The sequence below is a fragment of the Octodon degus genome, unplaced genomic scaffold, assembly GCF_000260255.1.
Source record: "Octodon degus isolate 3935 unplaced genomic scaffold, OctDeg1.0 scaffold00144, whole genome shotgun sequence".
Lineage (NCBI taxonomy): Eukaryota > Metazoa > Chordata > Mammalia > Rodentia > Octodontidae > Octodon > Octodon degus.
Window position 1 is genome coordinate 162,571 of NW_004524720.1, and position 18,862 is coordinate 181,432.

The 18,862-nt window shown below is 35.5% G+C and overlaps 1 protein-coding gene across 2 annotated transcripts in view; it reads left to right on the top strand.

Moving 5' to 3' along the window:
* Positions 1-13,483, top strand: part of Rab18 (RAB18, member RAS oncogene family) — a 41,688-nt gene extending 28,205 nt beyond the window's left edge. Inside the window, exons 4-7 of one of the 2 annotated variants that reach the window (XM_004641820.3) lie at positions 6,174-6,246; positions 8,109-8,227; positions 8,302-8,368; positions 11,230-13,483. In XM_004641820.3, coding sequence (XP_004641877.1) covers positions 6,174-6,246; positions 8,109-8,227; positions 8,302-8,368; positions 11,230-11,405 — 435 coding nt within the window. In that variant the 3' untranslated portion in view covers positions 11,406-13,483. The remainder of the gene's footprint in view (positions 1-6,173; positions 6,247-8,108; positions 8,228-8,301; positions 8,369-11,229) is intronic. The other variant, XM_004641821.2, reaches the window with a different exon arrangement.
* Positions 13,484-18,862: the final 5,379 nt, after the last annotated feature.

The window sequence follows — 18,862 nt, forward strand, 5'->3', positions numbered from 1 at the left end:
CAAATAAATAAATAAATAAATAAAATTAAAATCATTAATCTTGAAGTCTTCTGTGTAGACTAATGATATCTATAAATAATGATAGTTACACATCATCCTTTCCTGTATTTATTCCTTTTATTTCCTTCTTTTGTCTAATTGCTCTGGCTAATGTTTCCAGAACTATATTGAATAGAAGTGGTGAGAGTAGACATGTTGTCTTATTCCTAGTTTTATTTTTATTTTTTAAAATCTTTTACTATTTTTTTATTTGGCACAGGGTCTCACTTTACAGCTCGGACTCATAGCGAATTGCCTGTCTCAGCCGCCCCAGTGCTGGGATTACAGGCGTGTACCACCATGCCCAGTTTTGGTGGCAGGTTTAGCGCTTGGGCCCAGCACAGCATATGACCCTGGGGATCAAACCTGGATCCTTGCACTTGCCAGACAGAGCTTAGACTGCCAAGCTATCTCCCCAACCCCTTATTCCTGATTTTAGAGTGAAAGCTTTTAGTTTTTGTACATTTAGTATGATGTTGCTTGTTGGTTTGTCATAAATGACTTTAATTAAGATCAAGGTAAAGATGTATTCCACTTTTCTGTAGGGTTTTTATTAAAAGTGGGTGTTGGACTTAGTCAAATGGTTTTTCTGCATGGAGATGATCTTGTTTTTTTTTGTCCTTGGCTCTGTTGATATGGTGTATTACATTTATTCATATACATGTGTGGAATGGTCCTTGTGTCCCTGAGATGACTCCTGCTTGTTCATGGTATATAGTCTTGTTGGTGATTTGCTGCATCTATATACAGAGACTGAAAGTGATGTTATACTACAGTTGTAAGTTATTTGCAACTGTACAGTAATATGTTACAAAATAAATTATTTAGAATGCAGTAAAATATATTGTCAAGGTATATAGAACTGTACAACATACATGGATATACTCTGTGTAGAATTATTGGCTCTGTAGTGTTTCAAGTTACATTCTTAGAAAGAGAAACAGAATGTCCAAGATTAAAGGAAAAAAATATACTAACCACCTGGATTTGACTGCATTACAAATACTGACAGTCCTAGCTGTCTCCCTCTGTGGCCAGGAGGGTGGCAACCACGCCTTTACCATGCCAGTGTCCCTAGGGTCCTATCTTCCCCAAGAATGGGGCTAGGATGATGCCATCCTGCTTTGCCAAGTATCTTATTGAGGGTTTTGCATTTATTTTACTCAGATTGGCCTGCAGTTCTCTTTCTTGGGTGGACCCTTCTCTGGTTTTGGTATTGTTATGGTTTGTGTCTTAGGTGTCCCCTCAAAGCCTCATGAAGTCTTGGGGCAGCTTCTGGACTTTGTGATTGATTTTTGTTGGTGTGGATGCTGCACCTGGCCTGGGGTAGGTAATTTGCATTACCATGTAAGGGAAGAGAAGCTAGCTGCTTGAGCTGCTGCTACCCCTCCCCTTTTGCTCTTAGTTCTTTGCTGCCACCATGAAAGGTTGCTTTCTGCTATGTGCTGCTCTGCCTTGGACCCAGCTGAATATGGACTGAAACCTCCAGTAACTGTGAGCTAAATAAACCTTTCATTCCTTCAATTTGAATGTCAGGTATTTGTCCCAGCAATGAGAGAAGAGTAACTAAGACAGGTTTTAGGATCACTTTGGGAGTCTTGTTTCCCTTTCAGTTTCATTAAAAACTTTGGAGAGTAATGGCATTAGATCTTCTCTAAATTTCTTACAGAATTCAGCAGTGAATCCCTCAGAACCTGAGCTTTTCTTTGTTGATAGGTTTTTCATTACATCCTAAATTTCATTGACTGATACTAGGGTTTTTTGTTTGGAATTTTTATGTCTTCTTGAATTAGCTTTGGTAGTTCATATGTATCCAGGAATAGCTCCATTTCTTCTGTGTTTTCCATCTGATTAAAAGTTCTTAAAATAGGTATTAATAACCTTCTATATTTCTGCAAGATCTGTTGTGACTTTACCTTTTTCATTCCTTTTTTTTTTTTTTTTTTTTGTGGAACCGGGGATTAAACTCAGGCCCTTGCACTTGCCAGGGAAGCGCTTATTCCACTAAGCCATCTCCCTGACCCCTCCTTTTCATTCCTAATTGAATGGATTTGAGTCTTTTTCCATTTTTAAAATAAGGCTGGCTAAGAGCTTATCAATGTGATTTAGTCTTTCAAAGAATCAACTTTTCATTGATTCTTTTTGTGTTTTTTGGTCTCAATTGCATTAATATCTGCTCTAATCTTTATGATGTCTTTCCTCATACAAGCATTGAGATTGATTGTTCTTTTTTAGAAGATTGCTAGATCTAATAACTAAATTCAGTCACATAGCTGGATACAAAGTCAACACTCAGAAATCAATAATGTTCCTGTCCACAAGTAACAGACTTATTGAGAGATAAATTAGGTTAACTATGCCTTTCATAAAAATATTGAATAAAAATGAAATACTTAGGAATCAATCAAACAGAAGTAGAATAGCTTTACACTGAAAATTATAGTGCCCTGAAAAAGGAGATCAAAGAGGATATCAAAAAAATTATGATAGCTCTTGCTCTTGAGTGGGAAGAATCAACATAGTAAAAATGGCTATACTCCCCAAATTGTTATACTATAATGCATTTCCAATCAAAATACTATTAGCATATCTCGCAGAACTAGAGAAAACATTGCTAGAATTTATTTGGACTCAAAAATGACGTAAAATAGCAAAAGCAGTTCTGGGCATCAAAGGCAAGGTAGAGGGCATCACAGTCTCTGACTTGAAGAAATTATAGCACAGAGTTATTGTGATTAAATAAGTTTGAAAGATTTTTTAAAATAGTAAAAGAAAAACAATTAGAAACAGTACAGAATTTTGTTTAATAAAAAGATAATTCAAAAAGTTACTGCATTGCATATTGTTGTCTTTGGATTAGTTGTTGAGATTACCAGATATAATCATGCAAAATTTGTCAGAAAAATTAAAAAGAAATTTAAACATGAGCTGTTCCTTTGAATAGACTAGTGAAAATCAGCAATACAATTATCCAGACTATCCTGTATATAAACATATAGACAAATCTCCTTCCCTCATAGTGATCAATAAAGATTCCTGAAAATCCATATGGGATTTTATTAATCATTATTATCAAAACATCAGGGCCAACCAAATAGCTCAGCGGATTAAAGCGCCTGCAAGCAGGCACAGGGGCTAGAGGTTCACTCTCCAGGCCTGCCTTGTTGGCTGTGCCCTGAGGGAGTGCTGAGATGGCAATTCGACTGGGCATGGTGGCGCGCCTGTAATCCCAGCTCTTGGGAGTCTGTGAACAGGCGGATCGCTATGAGTTCAAACTAATAGTGAGACCCTGAATATCCTGTAGACCCTTCCTAAAATACAAAAAAAAAAAAAAAAAAAAACCAACCTGTGTCATTTAAATTATAATTGGTTTAGATGATAAGTCATTACATAACTTCATTTTGTTGTTCTGGAAAGCTTGGGGTAAATAGTAAATTGTATAATTTTAATATCAGAGGCAGGTTTTGTAAGAAACTTTGGGCCCAAGAACATTTTTGTAAAGAGAGAAATCTTTTGTATCTCATACATTTATCTGTTAAGAAAGTTTAATTTTAATTGTGATACTTATGATGGCAATAAAGAAAATTAATTTCTATAGTGATGAGAATCTGGAAGCAAAAACATTCTGCATTTATTACACCCAAACTATTGTATAAATACATAGCAGAATGGGAGAGAGATATTAAGAAGTAGGAAGAACTTGTTCAGATGGGAAGAGAAGGAATACATGGAGTGAGAGGAACGGAGAGAAAAGAATTTAAAGAAATGAAAGAAAAATACAGATAGAACTTTGGTAAATGTGGAAGGGAAGAAGGGTTGGAGGGAGAGGAGGGGTGGGGGTCCAAAGATTTAGGGAAGTGCTATATACATGTAACCCATCTCCCATAATGAGTATGGTCATTATGTACTAAAAAAATGTAAAATTACATATTTTAAAAGATTTTTTTAAATGAGAAAAGAACACTTCTGAAGAGTTCAGATTCTACCTTTATATAAGTTCATCTGTGGAAGAATAGACAATGTTCAAAGTGATTGACTACTATAAAGTTTTTAAGACTAAATTTCTTCAAATCCTCTGTTGTCTTATATCTGTCCCTCAGCCAGCCGAAGACATTCTATTGCTGAAGCCACCTCCAGTCTGATACACTTCCTGAGTTTATACCTTTTTCTGCTTGTTCTGTTGCAAAACTTGAATTTATCACAGTGGGAAAGTGGCACCCATAACTAAGTTATGGTTTGATACACGTCTTTACTCTTTTGCAGGTTGCTTTGCATCAGCCAGTGTTTCAATCATTTTTCTTTCTTTTTCTTTGAGACAGTCTCACTGTATAGTTCAGGCTGGGCCTGAACTCACTGTGCAGCTCAGGTGATCCTCCTGCCTTAGCCACCTGAGTGCTGGGATTACAGATATGGGCCACCATGTCCAGCATTGCAAACTTTAGAGCCACATAGTAAATATCCCCACCCCACACCAAGACATGTAGTAACATGTAAATGTGTGGGCCTGGCTGTGTCTCAAACTTTAATAAAATATTATTAAATAGTGGTAGGCTGAGGTGACAGTTCACCAACTGCAGCTTTGTATTATCTTAGGTACTTTGAAGCCACAATCCAAGGGTGGTGGTACAAAGGAGAGAAGAAAACAGGCCTGGGAGTGTGTGGACTTGTTAATTTAGTTCATCTTTTCGCCTGTCGGGTTTTGAGCAACTATCATATGGCAAGAATTGCTCTTGGCACCAGATTTAAACTGGTCATATAACAAATGAGATCTCTTTTCATGAGATCTTTCTTCTCTTACAAAACTTACATTTCTTTCTAATGTAGTACATCTCTTGTAGTTTATGATCTGTAATATAAGTAAAAAACAGGTAATAAGAATAAGGAATGGTTTGGTATCATGCATTTTCCTAAAAACAGATCTGTAGAAACCTTAGACAAACTCAACTTAAAAATTCTTTACCTGAAATAAGATACCTGTGTATAGGGGCCAGGGAGATGGCTCAGTGGAATAAGCATTTCCCTGGCAAGCGCAAGGGCCTGAGTTCAATCCCTGGTTCTGGAAAAAAAAAAAAAAGATACCTGTGTATGTTTCTCTTTAAATCTATGGTTCTCAGCTTTAATTTCAGCATTAGAGTAACATGGAAAGATTTTTAAAAATTCTCATTCTGGGGCCTGCACCTTAGCTCAGTTGTTTAAGTGGCTGCTTCAACAATGCAGTCAGCTTCAGGTTGCTATGGTTCGATCCCCACAACTCCAGCCAGCCGAACATGCCTTGAAGGCATTCTCAGCCAGCCAAAAAAAAAAAAAAACCTCCTGCCATTTTGTGAAGTGGAAGACCCAATACTATTATGGACTACTGAACTCTTTTAGAATATTTTGCTGAGTTTACACACCTATAATATTTAAATGATGGAACTTAACAAAAAAGGGATACAAATGAATGTCCATTGTATCTGTGTATTCAAAGTAGTTAGGATAGATATATAGTTACATGCTTGTAATGAATACAGGGATTTGTTCTAATGGTGTTTGTACGTAGGATATCAAGTTCACATCTTGTACAGCAGTTAACCACTAGGAAGAATGTATGCAATGTGTTAATTATTATTATTTTTTATGTTAATTATTGAAACTGTCCTACCAATTTGGTTTGAAACTGTCTCATTGCTCTTTGTTTCTCAATAAAATTATGGAAAAAAAGATTCTCCTTCTTACAACAATTTATGTTATTACATCAAAGTCTTGGGGGATGCCCAGGAAATTTAGCTGTGCAGCAAGAAGATGCTTGTTTTTGGAACTGGGGATTAAACTCAGGCTCTTGTACTTGCCACGGAAGCGCTTATTCTACTGAGCCATCTAGTTGTGCAGCAAGAGAACCATGGCTTTCAATGAAGTTTCACATGTGATAAAAGTATTCATTCTGAATGCCAGAAAACCTTAATAATTGCATTTTTCTAAAGCTGAGTCAGTATTAATTTTATTTGTCAGTATTAATTTTATTTGTCAGATAATACATCTTACTTAAATTCCAGCTGTTTAATGAGTTTGTGCCTTAATACTATTCTTAATGATGTGGTTGAGCTTTCTAGATCTATTATTTATACTTTATTTTGAAAAATAATTGTCCCTTCTAGGATACTGCTGGTCAAGAGAGATTTCGAACATTAACTCCCAGCTATTATAGAGGTGCACAGGGTGTTATATTAGGTAAGTTTTTACTTAAATATACTTTAAGATATCATTTATTGGGATCTTTTTTCCTAGTCCAGGAAAGATAGTTTTTTTTTACACCTTTTTTTTTAGGGGTCTTTTATATAAGTTGTAGTTACATTTAGTTCATTTATCATTCATAGATTCTAAAGCTTTTAAAATTTTGTTCAGTCCTTTGCTTCACAATTAAAAAAAGTTAGAAGTACATTCTTTGAGCTGGCTGGCGAGATAGCTCAGTGGTGTAATGTGTCTGCTTAGGCAAGCTTAGACAAGTGTGCAGGGACTATGGTTCGATCCCCAGCACCACATGCTGCACCAGCCCAGGGTGGGATGAGCTGGCCACAAAAAAAAAAAAAAAAAGACAAAAACTACATTCTTTTATTCAAAGTACATGTTAATGAGGATATAACTGAAAATGTACCCACGTAAATTGGTTGGTCTGTCTTAGATTATTACCCCAAACTGTTCTGCATACATTAGTGAATTGATATTGGTTTCAGTCTATAAAGGAAGAATACTTATTGCATGGTAGACTCTATTCTATCAATTATATTTATATAATTGAGAGAAAACAGATGTGTGCCTATAATCTCAGCATTAGGGATGCTGAAACAGGAGGATTGCCGTCAGAGGTCAGCCTAAACTTCACAGTGAGACTTTACCTCAAAATAAAATAAAATATTAATAAAGCAAGCAAGCACTTAACACTTGACTCATAGCCAAACAGAACTGAAAACGGCAGATGGGCATGCAGTATATTAGGGAGAAGTATTTAGCTAAATATTCCTGGAAAACTGTTGTCTTAGTTACATTTCTCATTGCTGAGACAAAATACCCAACACCCAAAGTTAAAAGGAGGAAAAGTTAATTTAGCTCACAATTTGTAGAGGGGTTCAATCCACAAGCCATAGTAATCCTGACTCCTAGACAGGGTGGCGTGGTAGAGGGGCAGCAGTTCATGGCAGCGGAATACAACAAAAGCAGCAAGAGAGGGACAAGCCTCTCTCTGTCCCTTGTATTGTATGCAGGGTACCCACCTGAGGGTGGGGCTAGCACTCACACTCTTAATCCCAGCATTGGTCCATGAATGCATCACAAACTAGATTCATCCACCTCTGCAAAGCCCCCATAATTGCATGAGGCTTTGGGGGAACATCCAGACACAAACCGTAACATTGTTTAAAAATACTGCTTGCTTGTATAGAGAATTTCTTTAGATCATGGCTTAGTAATGTATGTTGTGATTTTTGTTTACATTTAGAAAACAAATTAATAAATTTCTGTGTAAGATTATATAAGATGAAAGAAATAATAGAGGAGGTGGTCAGGATCCCATTCACTAACTATACTATAATCAAAAAGGTAAATTCTGGTCCTTGTCAAAAAACAGATTAAGGGCTGGGGAGATAGCTCAGTAGAATAAACGCTTGCGGGTCCTGAGTTCAATCCCCGGTACCACAAAACAAAAAACAAGAAAACAGATTATGAGAGTCATGTATGTTTAAGTTTATATATAAAAATGTTTTATCAAGATTTGGGTCTAAGGACTCATTTATTAGACCTTTTTAATTATTATGAACAGTAATAAAATGTTTTGGTCAGATTGATTTTCAGGTATCAAACACAGCATATACTTTGGTTTCTATTGCAAGAGGTAATAGTGAAATTAAAATGTGCTATGTATGTCTTGTGAATCCCTTGTTTCTTCCGTGTTGATCAGGATAGTCATTGTTAACATTGAAGGCTTAATGAAAAACACTTGGCAATAGTAGTGCTAGCTCCCAGCTACGTGTAAGAAATAGAATGTTACTGCTTCTTGTTTTTAATGCTTACCTAATAAATGACTGCTTTTATTTCAGTTTATGATGTCACAAGGAGAGACACTTTTGTAAAACTGGATAATTGGTTAAATGAATTGGAAACATACTGTACAAGAAATGACATAGTAAATATGCTAGTTGGAAATAAAATTGATAAGGTAAGAAGGCAGACACTTGGAATTTTTGTTTTGTATTTTGGTAGTTTCTCTTAATTGTTGTGTTTATCTTTTAGGAAAATCGTGAAGTTGATAGAAATGAAGGCCTGAAATTCGCACGAAAGCATTCCATGTTATTTATAGGTAAATATATAAATGAATGTTTGTCCTTTCATTATTAGTAAAGATTTTTTTTTTTTTTTTTTTTGAGACAAGGTCTCGCCCTGTAGTACGGGCTGGCCTTGAACTCACTTGTGTAGGTCTGGTCTCAAATTCATGACAGTCCTCCTGCCTCAGCCTCTCAAGTTCTGGGATTACAGGTGTGCGCCACCACACCTACCTTAACATAAATTTTTGAAAAGAAAATTTTGCTAAATTTATAAGTGGTGATTTAAAGATGGGGTACATGTTTAAAAAATGTATTCCAGTAAAAGACACATTGTCTTTACCCTTGATATACTCCTTATCACTTCCGGCAAACTGGTCTTTTTGTCCTTGCTATTTTCTGAAGCAGTTCTGGCATCCTCTTTCACGTGTTAAGTTGCACATTTGTGGCTGCCTTGATATTGTGAGTTGGTTTAATATATTTACTTTTCATGGTTTTTGAGGAAGAACCAGAAATTGCATGCCAGATTTGAGGCGGCTGGCTGGAGATATGCCATCATGTTTTTAGGAATCTGCCCTTCCTCTGGATGGCACTCAGCAGTAGCAGTCACTTTGCTTGCGACCCTACCCCATAAAGACATTCACTTTTGAAGTCCTCAAAGAAGACACCCAGAACAGCTTCCAAAAGTGACAAGAATTACAGAAGAAGTGTGTTCAAAACGAGTAGGGATATTTTGAGGGGGATTAATGACAATGTGTTTCTCACTGTAAAACATTTTAAAACTTAAACATTCATCATATATTTTGATTATGCTTTATGAAGCATGAAATACATTTGTTCATTTCGTTTTCTTGTGGTATAAAATCTAACTATAAAGTGAGATCTTTTTCTTCCTGTAAAAGTAGGATTGTGTTACATGAAAGCATGTAGAACACAGTTGACTCATTCCTTGAAGAATAGATGGCATTTGGTAAACTTGGTACCTGGTGGTAAAGCTATGCCAGGATCAGCCCCACTTGGTTTGTTGAAAATGCTCTGCCCTACATTTTCTTTGAAGTTTTGAAAAGATCTTCATGTGGTTTGTTATATGTAAGTTAACATTGGATGAAGACATTAGAATGGGGATTGGCAGACTGCAGCTTAGGTCAAATCTGGCTTCCCATTCATTTAAACTCAGATGTATCTACTCATTTACATATTGCTAGTACTTACCATGGAGACCATTTGTTCCACAAAGCCTAAAATATTTGTTAGTTGTTAGATGGCCTTTACAGAAAAAGTTTGCCAGCCCTTCATCTAGGAAAGTGACCTAGTTATAGTTATATCAGAATCACTGGGGAAGCTTTTAAAGTTTATGAGTCTTTAGGCCTTATCAAAGATCTAAAATACAGTTTATTAAAAGCAAGTAGTTCTATGGAGGGAAGAAAATATTGTAAGGCAAGAGAGTCACTGGACAGGAGCCAAGGATGGAAAGTTCTTTAAGGTTCTTTTTTTTTTTTTTTTTTTTTGCGGAACCAGGGATTGAACTCAGATCATTGCACTTGCCAGGGAAGCGCTTATTCCACTGAGCCATCTCTCCAGCCCCCTAAGGTTCTTAAAGGAGACCTTTTCAGGGCAAGGGAATAGCACATACATTTCATGAGATGGGAACTAGATTAGTATTTAAGGAAGAGAAAATAACTTATGTGCTGGAGCATAGCACTTGTAAGGGAGAAAAGGCTGGTGGTGGGGGAGATGAGGCTTCAGAGGGTGTTAAGACCTAATCAGAATGGGTAAAGAGGTTGCTTTATTCCAAGTGTGGTGGAAGCAGCAGTGATATGATCTGCAAATCCATTTGTGGGGAATGTGGAGCAAGAGACTGGTTCTCTAGTCTCTCTCTCCTCTTTTATCCTCTCCTTCCTTTCCCTTTTCTTCTCTCTCTCCCTCTGTTCTCTCTCTTCTGAGATCCTGTCTTAAAATATAAAAAATGTCTTGAGATATAGTACAGAAGCCCTGGGTTCAATTCTTAGTGCAATTACCTCCTCAAAAAGGGCAGATCATCAGCTGAGATAGAGGGAGTAGTGAGAAAAGACTAAAATTAAGTCACCAGAGGCAGTGAGAAAGACACTAGAGAAATGGAGGGTTAGGAAGCTGTGTTCAGTGTCAACTTGAGTTTCATTAGCAAAAAGAAAATGGGGGCTGGTGAGATAGCTCAGTGGACTAAGCGCATGCTTAGGGAAGCTCAGAGATCGGAACGTGATTCCTAGCACCATGTGCCATGCGGGCCCCACCCCCAGCCCTGAGACCAAGCATGGTGGTGCATGTGCTAGGCATACTGGAAATAGGAGGACCATTACAAGTCAAAGCTTTGTAGTGAGACCCTGTACCAAATATATTTTTTTAAAAAGAAGGAAAATAGGATCACTGTTGTATTCTTTTTATCCAGATATTTGCACACACAGAATGATCAGGTTAATTATTTAACTTGGAAAGTGAATTTCATTGGTTTAAAATGAAATTGTTTTGGGGCCTTTTTTTTTTTTTTTTTTTGGTACTGGCAATTGAACTCAGAACCTTGTACTTGCCAGGCAAGTAGTGTGCCGCTGAGCTATATTTCAGCTGGGGTCTCATTTTAAAAGTTAAAACCTAAGAAAGTGACTTCAAAATACTTGCATAGGGCTTTGCAAGTTACAATTCTATTCCAAAATGTTGGGCTTGTGTAGTGATATTTTAATGGGTGAAATTTAAATAGCTCAATTTTAAGAGTTGAGGAATTCATTAATATTGAACTTGTGAGAAGAAATTAATGCTATTGCTCTCAGTAATCATAGGCTGATATTTATGCCAGAAAAGTTTCTCAGGAAAACATGGGAATATGGCTAAAAAGGAATATTCCTTGATCTTTGTCCTTGAATTTCAGAGGCAAGTGCAAAAACTTGTGATGGTGTACAGTGTGCCTTTGAGGAACTTGTTGAAAAGATCATTCAGACACCTGGACTGTGGGAAAGTGAGAATCAAAATAAAGGAGTCAAACTGTCACACATGGAAGAAAGCCACGGAGGAGGAGCCTGTGGTGGTTATTGTTCTGTGTTATAAACTCTGGGAAGTTCCATTTCTTGCGCATTTGATGAGATAGTGACATCTTTCTATACATAAACAACTCTTAACTGCTATTTTAGGGACCTTACAGTTTGCACATAATTGTTTTTTATCATGGCAGTAAATATTTGCGAGAAATGCCACTCATCGGCTTTCCCAGGTAAAATGTTATGGTAAGCATGCCCAGTTTGTAGTCTACAGTTTTTTTATGTAACATAAAATAAGTGTGCTTTTATGAGTACATTTGATTTTATGATTTACATTTATCATGTAATTTTTTTAAAACACCATTCTCTAGTACATGTTACTACAAAGTCTGCTTTTGGTCTCTTTTGCTTAACTTCTGTTAATTACTGAATTACTTGGTATGTAGAACTCTTAGAACCGCTGGGAGGTAAACAGATACCACCAAACCTGTCAAGATTTCCTTTGAGGAGTAAGAAGAGCATGACTTCACATCTTTCCTAGAATGTCTGACATTTTCTTTTAATACTAAGCAGAATCTCAGTACCGACCATAACTCAGGCCATTTCATAATTAAATTTCTATTTATTCGGATGATGCTTCCAAAATACTGTTGGTATATTAAAGAAATTTGATATTACTTTTTAACTTATCTCATTGATTGGGTTGCTTTTTGTAGTTTCAATCCTGTGATAAGTACATTGAATTCATGTTTCTTTGCACAGTGTTTTTAGTTACATACATGGTGTTTGGTAGAATGGCAATAAAATTTTTCCTCATTTTGGTTTCAGGACATGAATAGTATTGATTAAAACTCTTTTAGTACTTAACTACTTCAACAACCAACTTTTTTTTCATAAATGTTGGTTGTGTTTGTCCAGTTACCTTCATTGTAACTTGTGTAATGTTTATGGATATCTGTATCTCATGGCTTTCATAAATGGCTTGTTGATATTCGGAAACCTATTTCTGTGTTTTGAGGAGGACAAAAACACTAAATGGCAATGTGAGAAAGGCATATTCCTTCCAGATTCTAACGTGTGGGAAAATACTGTTGCAATGAGAATGTTGATAATTTACTGTAACTAATGTAAGCTAATCATTAGTTTCTCAAAGCTAACTTGTACACACTAATAAATCTTTGCTATAGTATTGTTTTCTAACTTCTTGCTATTGTATATGTGTGTTTTTTCATTCTTGTTATTTAATTTACTTTGATCTCAGCTATTTTAAGTCTGTTTGTAAGTAATTGATCCTTCAAAGCTGGTCACTATAATACCTGTAAGATTTCTGATATTAATTTCCTGGCACTTTATTCTCTGTGTACTTGCAAATGATAAACATTTTTTGTGGACCTTTGCAGTATGTGTGTTAATGATTTTACTTCAAGTGTGTTTCTTTATGAAGTACACATCTTCACATATGAAAACCTCACATTGTTTGGTTTACACTTGTTAGTGTATGTTAACATAAAAGGTTTTATGCAATATAAAAGACTTTATCCATTGTGTATTAATTCTGCATTGTTACCGAAAGATAGCTAACTTATGGTTAGATTTTGGTCCTGTTGCATTAAACATTAGATTTGTGTATTTATATAAGTTGTTTTGACAAAACTTTTCTATTTCTTTTTGCTCCTTTGGCTATCTTTCTGTAAATCAAATTGTTGTCCTGATTTGATAAGATTTGGATACATACAGATCACTTGCATATAATTTTAAGAACTTTGGTTTTTATTGTAAACTTTTATAATTTTGAATAAATTCAGCTTGCTTTCCCTACATGCATTTGTTCAAAGAAGTACTATACATTTTCCTGTTACTCATATCATCTGAGGAACATTTGAATATAGTGTTACTCAGATTCTTTTTGTGTCTTTCATTTTACTGTTCTGTTGAAGGAAGTTTAATATTTTCTAGTGGAAGCTTTGTAAGCAAGATAGTTGTAATATCTAAAATCAGGTACTGCCTACATCATTAAGAGGTTTTTAATTGTTTTCAGATTTCAGATAGTTATAAAGAGACTTTGGTAAATGGTACCAGTAGAACAATTAGAATATGGTATTTGAAGATCAATGTAGACCTAAATAAATAATTTTTCAACTTTATGGATACTGGTTATTATTTATTGAAAGCTCCCTTGGTGCTAGGTACCATATAAGTACTGAATTACCACATTAGGTATTATGGTAACTTTAAGACATTGGTACTTTTAGTATGCTAATTTTAATGAACAGGATAATGAAACAGGTGTTTTAGGTAACTTCTCCAATGTTATGTAACTAATCATTAATTTGAGGTCAAAGCATTTGCATTCCTAAAGACATACTCTTAATCATTGTTCTCTTTAATAGAGCTAATTACTAGCTTGTTGTTTCAACATAGCAAGTTCTCATTTCTTTTATCAATCTCTTCTTACATGTAAGAGAAGTATTTCAGATATATTGATTATAGGATGAGTCCTGTGGATGAGTCCTATTGCAAAAATCTTTTGATCTAAGTGTTTAGTAGCATGGATGGTTCTCTCAGTTCTTTTGCCTTCTGAGAGGAAATGCAAACTCCTTTCATAGTAAAGGGTACACAGTGAGGAGACTTGCAACATCTTTCATTGTTTTCAGACATGAAAAAAGTGTGAAAACAGTCTACTTGCAATAGAAATCTGGGGGACTATGTCTTTACTTCTAGTATTTTAATGCCATGTACAAGCTCATACTTTGACATTTCTGGTTGATATTGATTCATTGTAGTTTGCATACTCAAGAAATACACATGCCTTTGAGCGTCATAGTGGTCCTAATGTTCAAGGACAGTCTTAACATTGGTACTTAGAGCCATAGTATTTGTAAGCACATATAACTTTTGTGTATTTTACAAGTGACTTGGAACAGCCATCCTGTAGTTATTTGAGATTAGAGATCTTCTCTTGTGGTCCATTTCACTAATAATACTTACAAAGTATTTTGTCCACATCTTTAGTTGGATAGTAGAATAAAAGTATTTAATCAGTTAACTGAAGGCACATAGTAGATTCAACTTCAAATGTGCTGTGAATAATCAACTATAAACTTTACCCTAGGTTTTGTCTCATGTTTTGAGAGAAATATGTCTTTTTTTTTTTTTTTTTTTAATTGGAATATCTGGTGGGTAGGGGTGCATAAAACAGGTATTTAACCTGGGGCTTTAAGATTTCACTGTTTTTGTTGTAAGCTTGTTTCATACTTAAGAATCAGTAATATTTCTACTCATGTTATCAAGTTTGCTTAAATGACACTTAGTTGAGGCTATTTAATGCACACACTTTGAGCAGCGGTGAGTGCTTACACTCAATCTTGCTTCCTTACTGTTTCCTTTGTATGCAGGTTGTTTTTCTTTAAACTGATGAGCAATGGACTGTTGATTACTAGTGAAATTGAACCCTTGTAATATTTTATTGTACATTGGTATTACTGTAATCCCTGTTTGTGTTCATTATGAATACCCCTTAGCCTCTACTTTCTTCTGTCCCCAGTAGCACACTGCCCAATTTTCCTTCTGATAATCCTTCCCACATCCCTGCAACAGAACATGCATATGCTGTAGGTGGCATTGTTCTGCCCTCAGCAATCTGCATTGCCCCAGTTACCTCCTGCAGTCTTCCCTCCCTCAAGAAAAATGGTCAGGGAAGGTCAGCTGACCCAGAGTGGGCCACTGAGATACAAACAGGTATTGGCTAAGGCTTTTTAAGGTATGGAAAACCACCTTCCATAGAGTATGCTGTGAGGAGTACTATTTCTTGCTGAAGCTAGTTTTTCTAATAAATCAGCCTGAGGTAGTACCAAGAAAAAGAGATCTAAATTGGAGCACCCAATGCAGTCTGGAACCTCTGGATCAAAGTAGACCTGAAGTGAGGTACGGTTCTGGGTCTTCACTGACGTAAACCAACAAATTGATCTTTTGTTTTAGCAATTTTAACCCAGATGGGGGGAGAACTAAATATACAGTATAGGTACATAATGTTTTACTAACATTTCTGTAGGATTACTTCCACTTACTACTTTATGAATCTATAGGAATTTGTGAGTTTAAACATAGTACTTCAGACTCCTCACTTTGTAGGGGATGTGTCCTGTTGTTTAAATTTCTTTGTCATGCAGACATTCCTCCATCCTTTCTCCTTGCCTGAAATTTTAGTGTCACAACTTCTTTATGTACCCTCTCTGCATTGCCTCTGTAATCAGATGCATATAGATGTGTGTGTGTGTGTGTGTGTGTATTCATAGTTGTAATTTTGTTCATATTTTTAAATGTTTTATAAAATAGTATCTGTATATTTATGTCTGCATATTTTTTTCTTGCCTAACAATACATTGTGAAACTCCTTGCAAGGCCACTTAATATATATATATAATATTTCTATCAATAATACATTGTTAATATTCTATGATAAGGGTATACTAGTTTGTTCAATCATTTCTTTAGTAATTGACATCTTGTTTCCATTTTCCTTGTCATTGCAGATAGTACCATAATAGGTGAGCTTGTACCATGTTAGATAGCTTAAGTTACTTAAGTAACTAGGTATGTAAAAGTTGGATCCATAAGTCAAGGAAAATTATATATTTTTAAGTTTTGAGCTGGGTGTGATGGTACATGCCTGAGAGGCTGAGACAGGAGGCAACCGATCACCCCAACTTCAAGGCCAGCCTAGGCTACAATGTTTAAGAATAGCCTGGGCTACATGATGAGACCCTGTCTCCAAAAATTAAAAATATTTTTATGATAGTTTGCCTAAAGTTTGTAACGGTTGTTTGACTAACAGTATCATTTCCCCCACCAACCTGAAGAGGCTTTCCTATTTCAGTTTTTGCTATTTTGCTATTTATAATTTGTGAGGTATCATTTGTAGTTTTTGAGGTTTGTAGTACATTGGGAGTTACTTTTTTTTGTGGTACTGAAGATCAAACTTGGGACCTTGTGCTTGCCAGACAGGCACTTAGCCACTGAGCTATTTTCCCCAGACCTGGAGTTAACTTTTTTGAAGTGATTATTCATACTCTTTGAGTTTTGTGTGGATTATCAGTTTTCTGAGCTCTCTATATGGTACAGATACAAATCCATGTGTGTCTTACATTTATTTTTTTAATTTTTTTTTTTTTTTGTAAACTAAAGTTGTTACTTAAAAAAAATTATCCTCTTTTACTTACAATTTGAAAAAAATACATTCTATTTTCTGGATATCCTAACACTTAACATTATTCATACAGACTACTTAACCTCTTTTAAGAGGTGTTTTCTTTCATTAGTTTTTCTTAGTAACTTGGAATTGTGTCTAGCACAAGGTAACAGGTAACAGCAAGCCTTTCCAGTAGGATACATTGGGTATCATTTTGTACTCAAATTTTGTTTTTTAATAGTGCATAATTTTGTTTACTTAGGCTTATACCTTTATTGAATAAGTCCTATACCTTTACTAAATGAAACATTTAGCTGTTTTTTATCATTCTGAATAGAATATGGGCTTTCTCACTGTAGAACTGATGGAATTTTCACTGATAAAAGTTGTTGACTTTTCTAGATTTATTTAGCCACTTCATCAGTTTCTTTAATTTTGTATTTTGATTTAAAGTAAGGTATCTTTATCTGCTAGGTAAATAGAAAAATATAACTTGTTTTTGAATGTTTATATATTTCTGTAGAAAAAATTGTAGGCTCTTGTTTTATCATTTGAATATTGTTTTACATTTGTTCTCTGACCAGCATTTAGAGGAATCTCTCCTGTAACAACTGCACTGAGGCCTTGTTTTGGGTAGAGGTGATTCAGATGTGCAGTTCCCAGGCCAGCAGGACCATAGATCTCAGCTCGTCTCAAGGAGCTTACACACTTTGGTGTAAGTGTGGCTTTTTAGAATCAGATTGGGATCATATTTCAGGCTGATTTACTGTTTCATCATTTTGAACAAGTTGCTTATTCTTACTTAACGTGTTTGAGCTTGTTTCTTCATAATGAAGATGAGACAGTAGTTGCAATAACGTCATCAGGTGGTTGTATTAAATGTGTTAGGAAAGACAGTGTCTAAGCTAAGCATTAAGTGTTATTAGCATGCTTTGGCCATTCATCTTAGTTTCTCTAGACTCTTAAATCAGTTTCTAAAATTCACACAGAGAAACAAGACTTCAAATTGTTTCTGGAGTAAAACTACACTTGGTTAAAATTTTTTTTCTGAGGATATTCTGAACTCTATGGTTTCCTTTTGCAAACAATTTACCTGTTCTGAAAATGTTAGAAGGTTCTTTTTTGGCCACTTTAGGAACACATCTAGAAAAGTGAAGTGGAAGTAAGTAAGTGGTGAGAGTAGGTAAATTAAAATGAAGGATATGTCGAGAATGCTACTGGATCCTGGCTTTGCAGAGACCAGAAGCAGCACAGTATCCCCCGTGTCAGAACCCTGAAGTCCACACATGGGACAAAATAGTATAGGCCCCTGACCACAGAAACTGGTCCATTTTGACTTTGTGTTCGTTTGTACTTACTTTCTTCTAGGAATTTGAAGCTCATTAAATATTCCCAGCTGTCATTCTCTTCAAGGATAACCAAAGTTTTCTTGTATGTTTATAGACATAGCTGTCACACTTAGCTCTTGCATGGTTTACTTTTAGCAATAACATGTTTAAATCATGAGTAAATCATTGAAAATGTTTTCAGATTATAATACTAGTGGTTTTTAAATTATCTAAAACTTTGCTTCTGTTCTCCTTGTCCTTAGTTATTACCTGTTTTGTAACCATGTCCTTAGTTATTACCTCACTGTGGGTGAGCAGTTAAGATGTTTGTATTACTTGAATACATTCTCTTTTCTGTGTGGTGTCATTAATATGATACAGCAGTTCATTTGCTTAAGTTATTAATCATTGGATTTACTTTTTGTATAATCTTTTGAACAATTAACAGTGATATGGCTCAAAAGTCAGTATGTATGAAAAGCTATGTCTAAGAAGTCATTTCCCCACCTTTCTGGCTCCTCCTCTGATCTCCCCACATGGAATCATTAGTACTTCTAATCTAATTTATTCTTCCTGTATTGTCTTTTTTTTAAAATAAAGTGCACCCCCCCATTTTCACAAAAGGCTTCTGTATATACTTAGTGTAATCTGAAAGTCACTTCATCATTTCATAGATTTTTCTCATTATTATGGTCGTACAAATGCCATTGTATAGCAAACTATGAAATTAGTTTATTCAACCAGTTGTGAATGTTTCCACTATTTTCAATTATAAATAAAGCTAGAGTGAGTAATTATGTATATGTTATGTGTCTATGGAGGATAAGTTCCTAAGGCATTTAAAAAAAATCTTCGTTATGTTTTACATAAAATGCAACTAGTTTAAGACGTTACAATGAGGATGTGGAAGTCAATGCCTCTTATCAAAAAGTCCTGTGCATTATGGTTCCCAGTCTTCCACTTCAGCTGTGCCAAGCAGATGGGCTTTGCCCAGTGATGGCAGCCTCTACC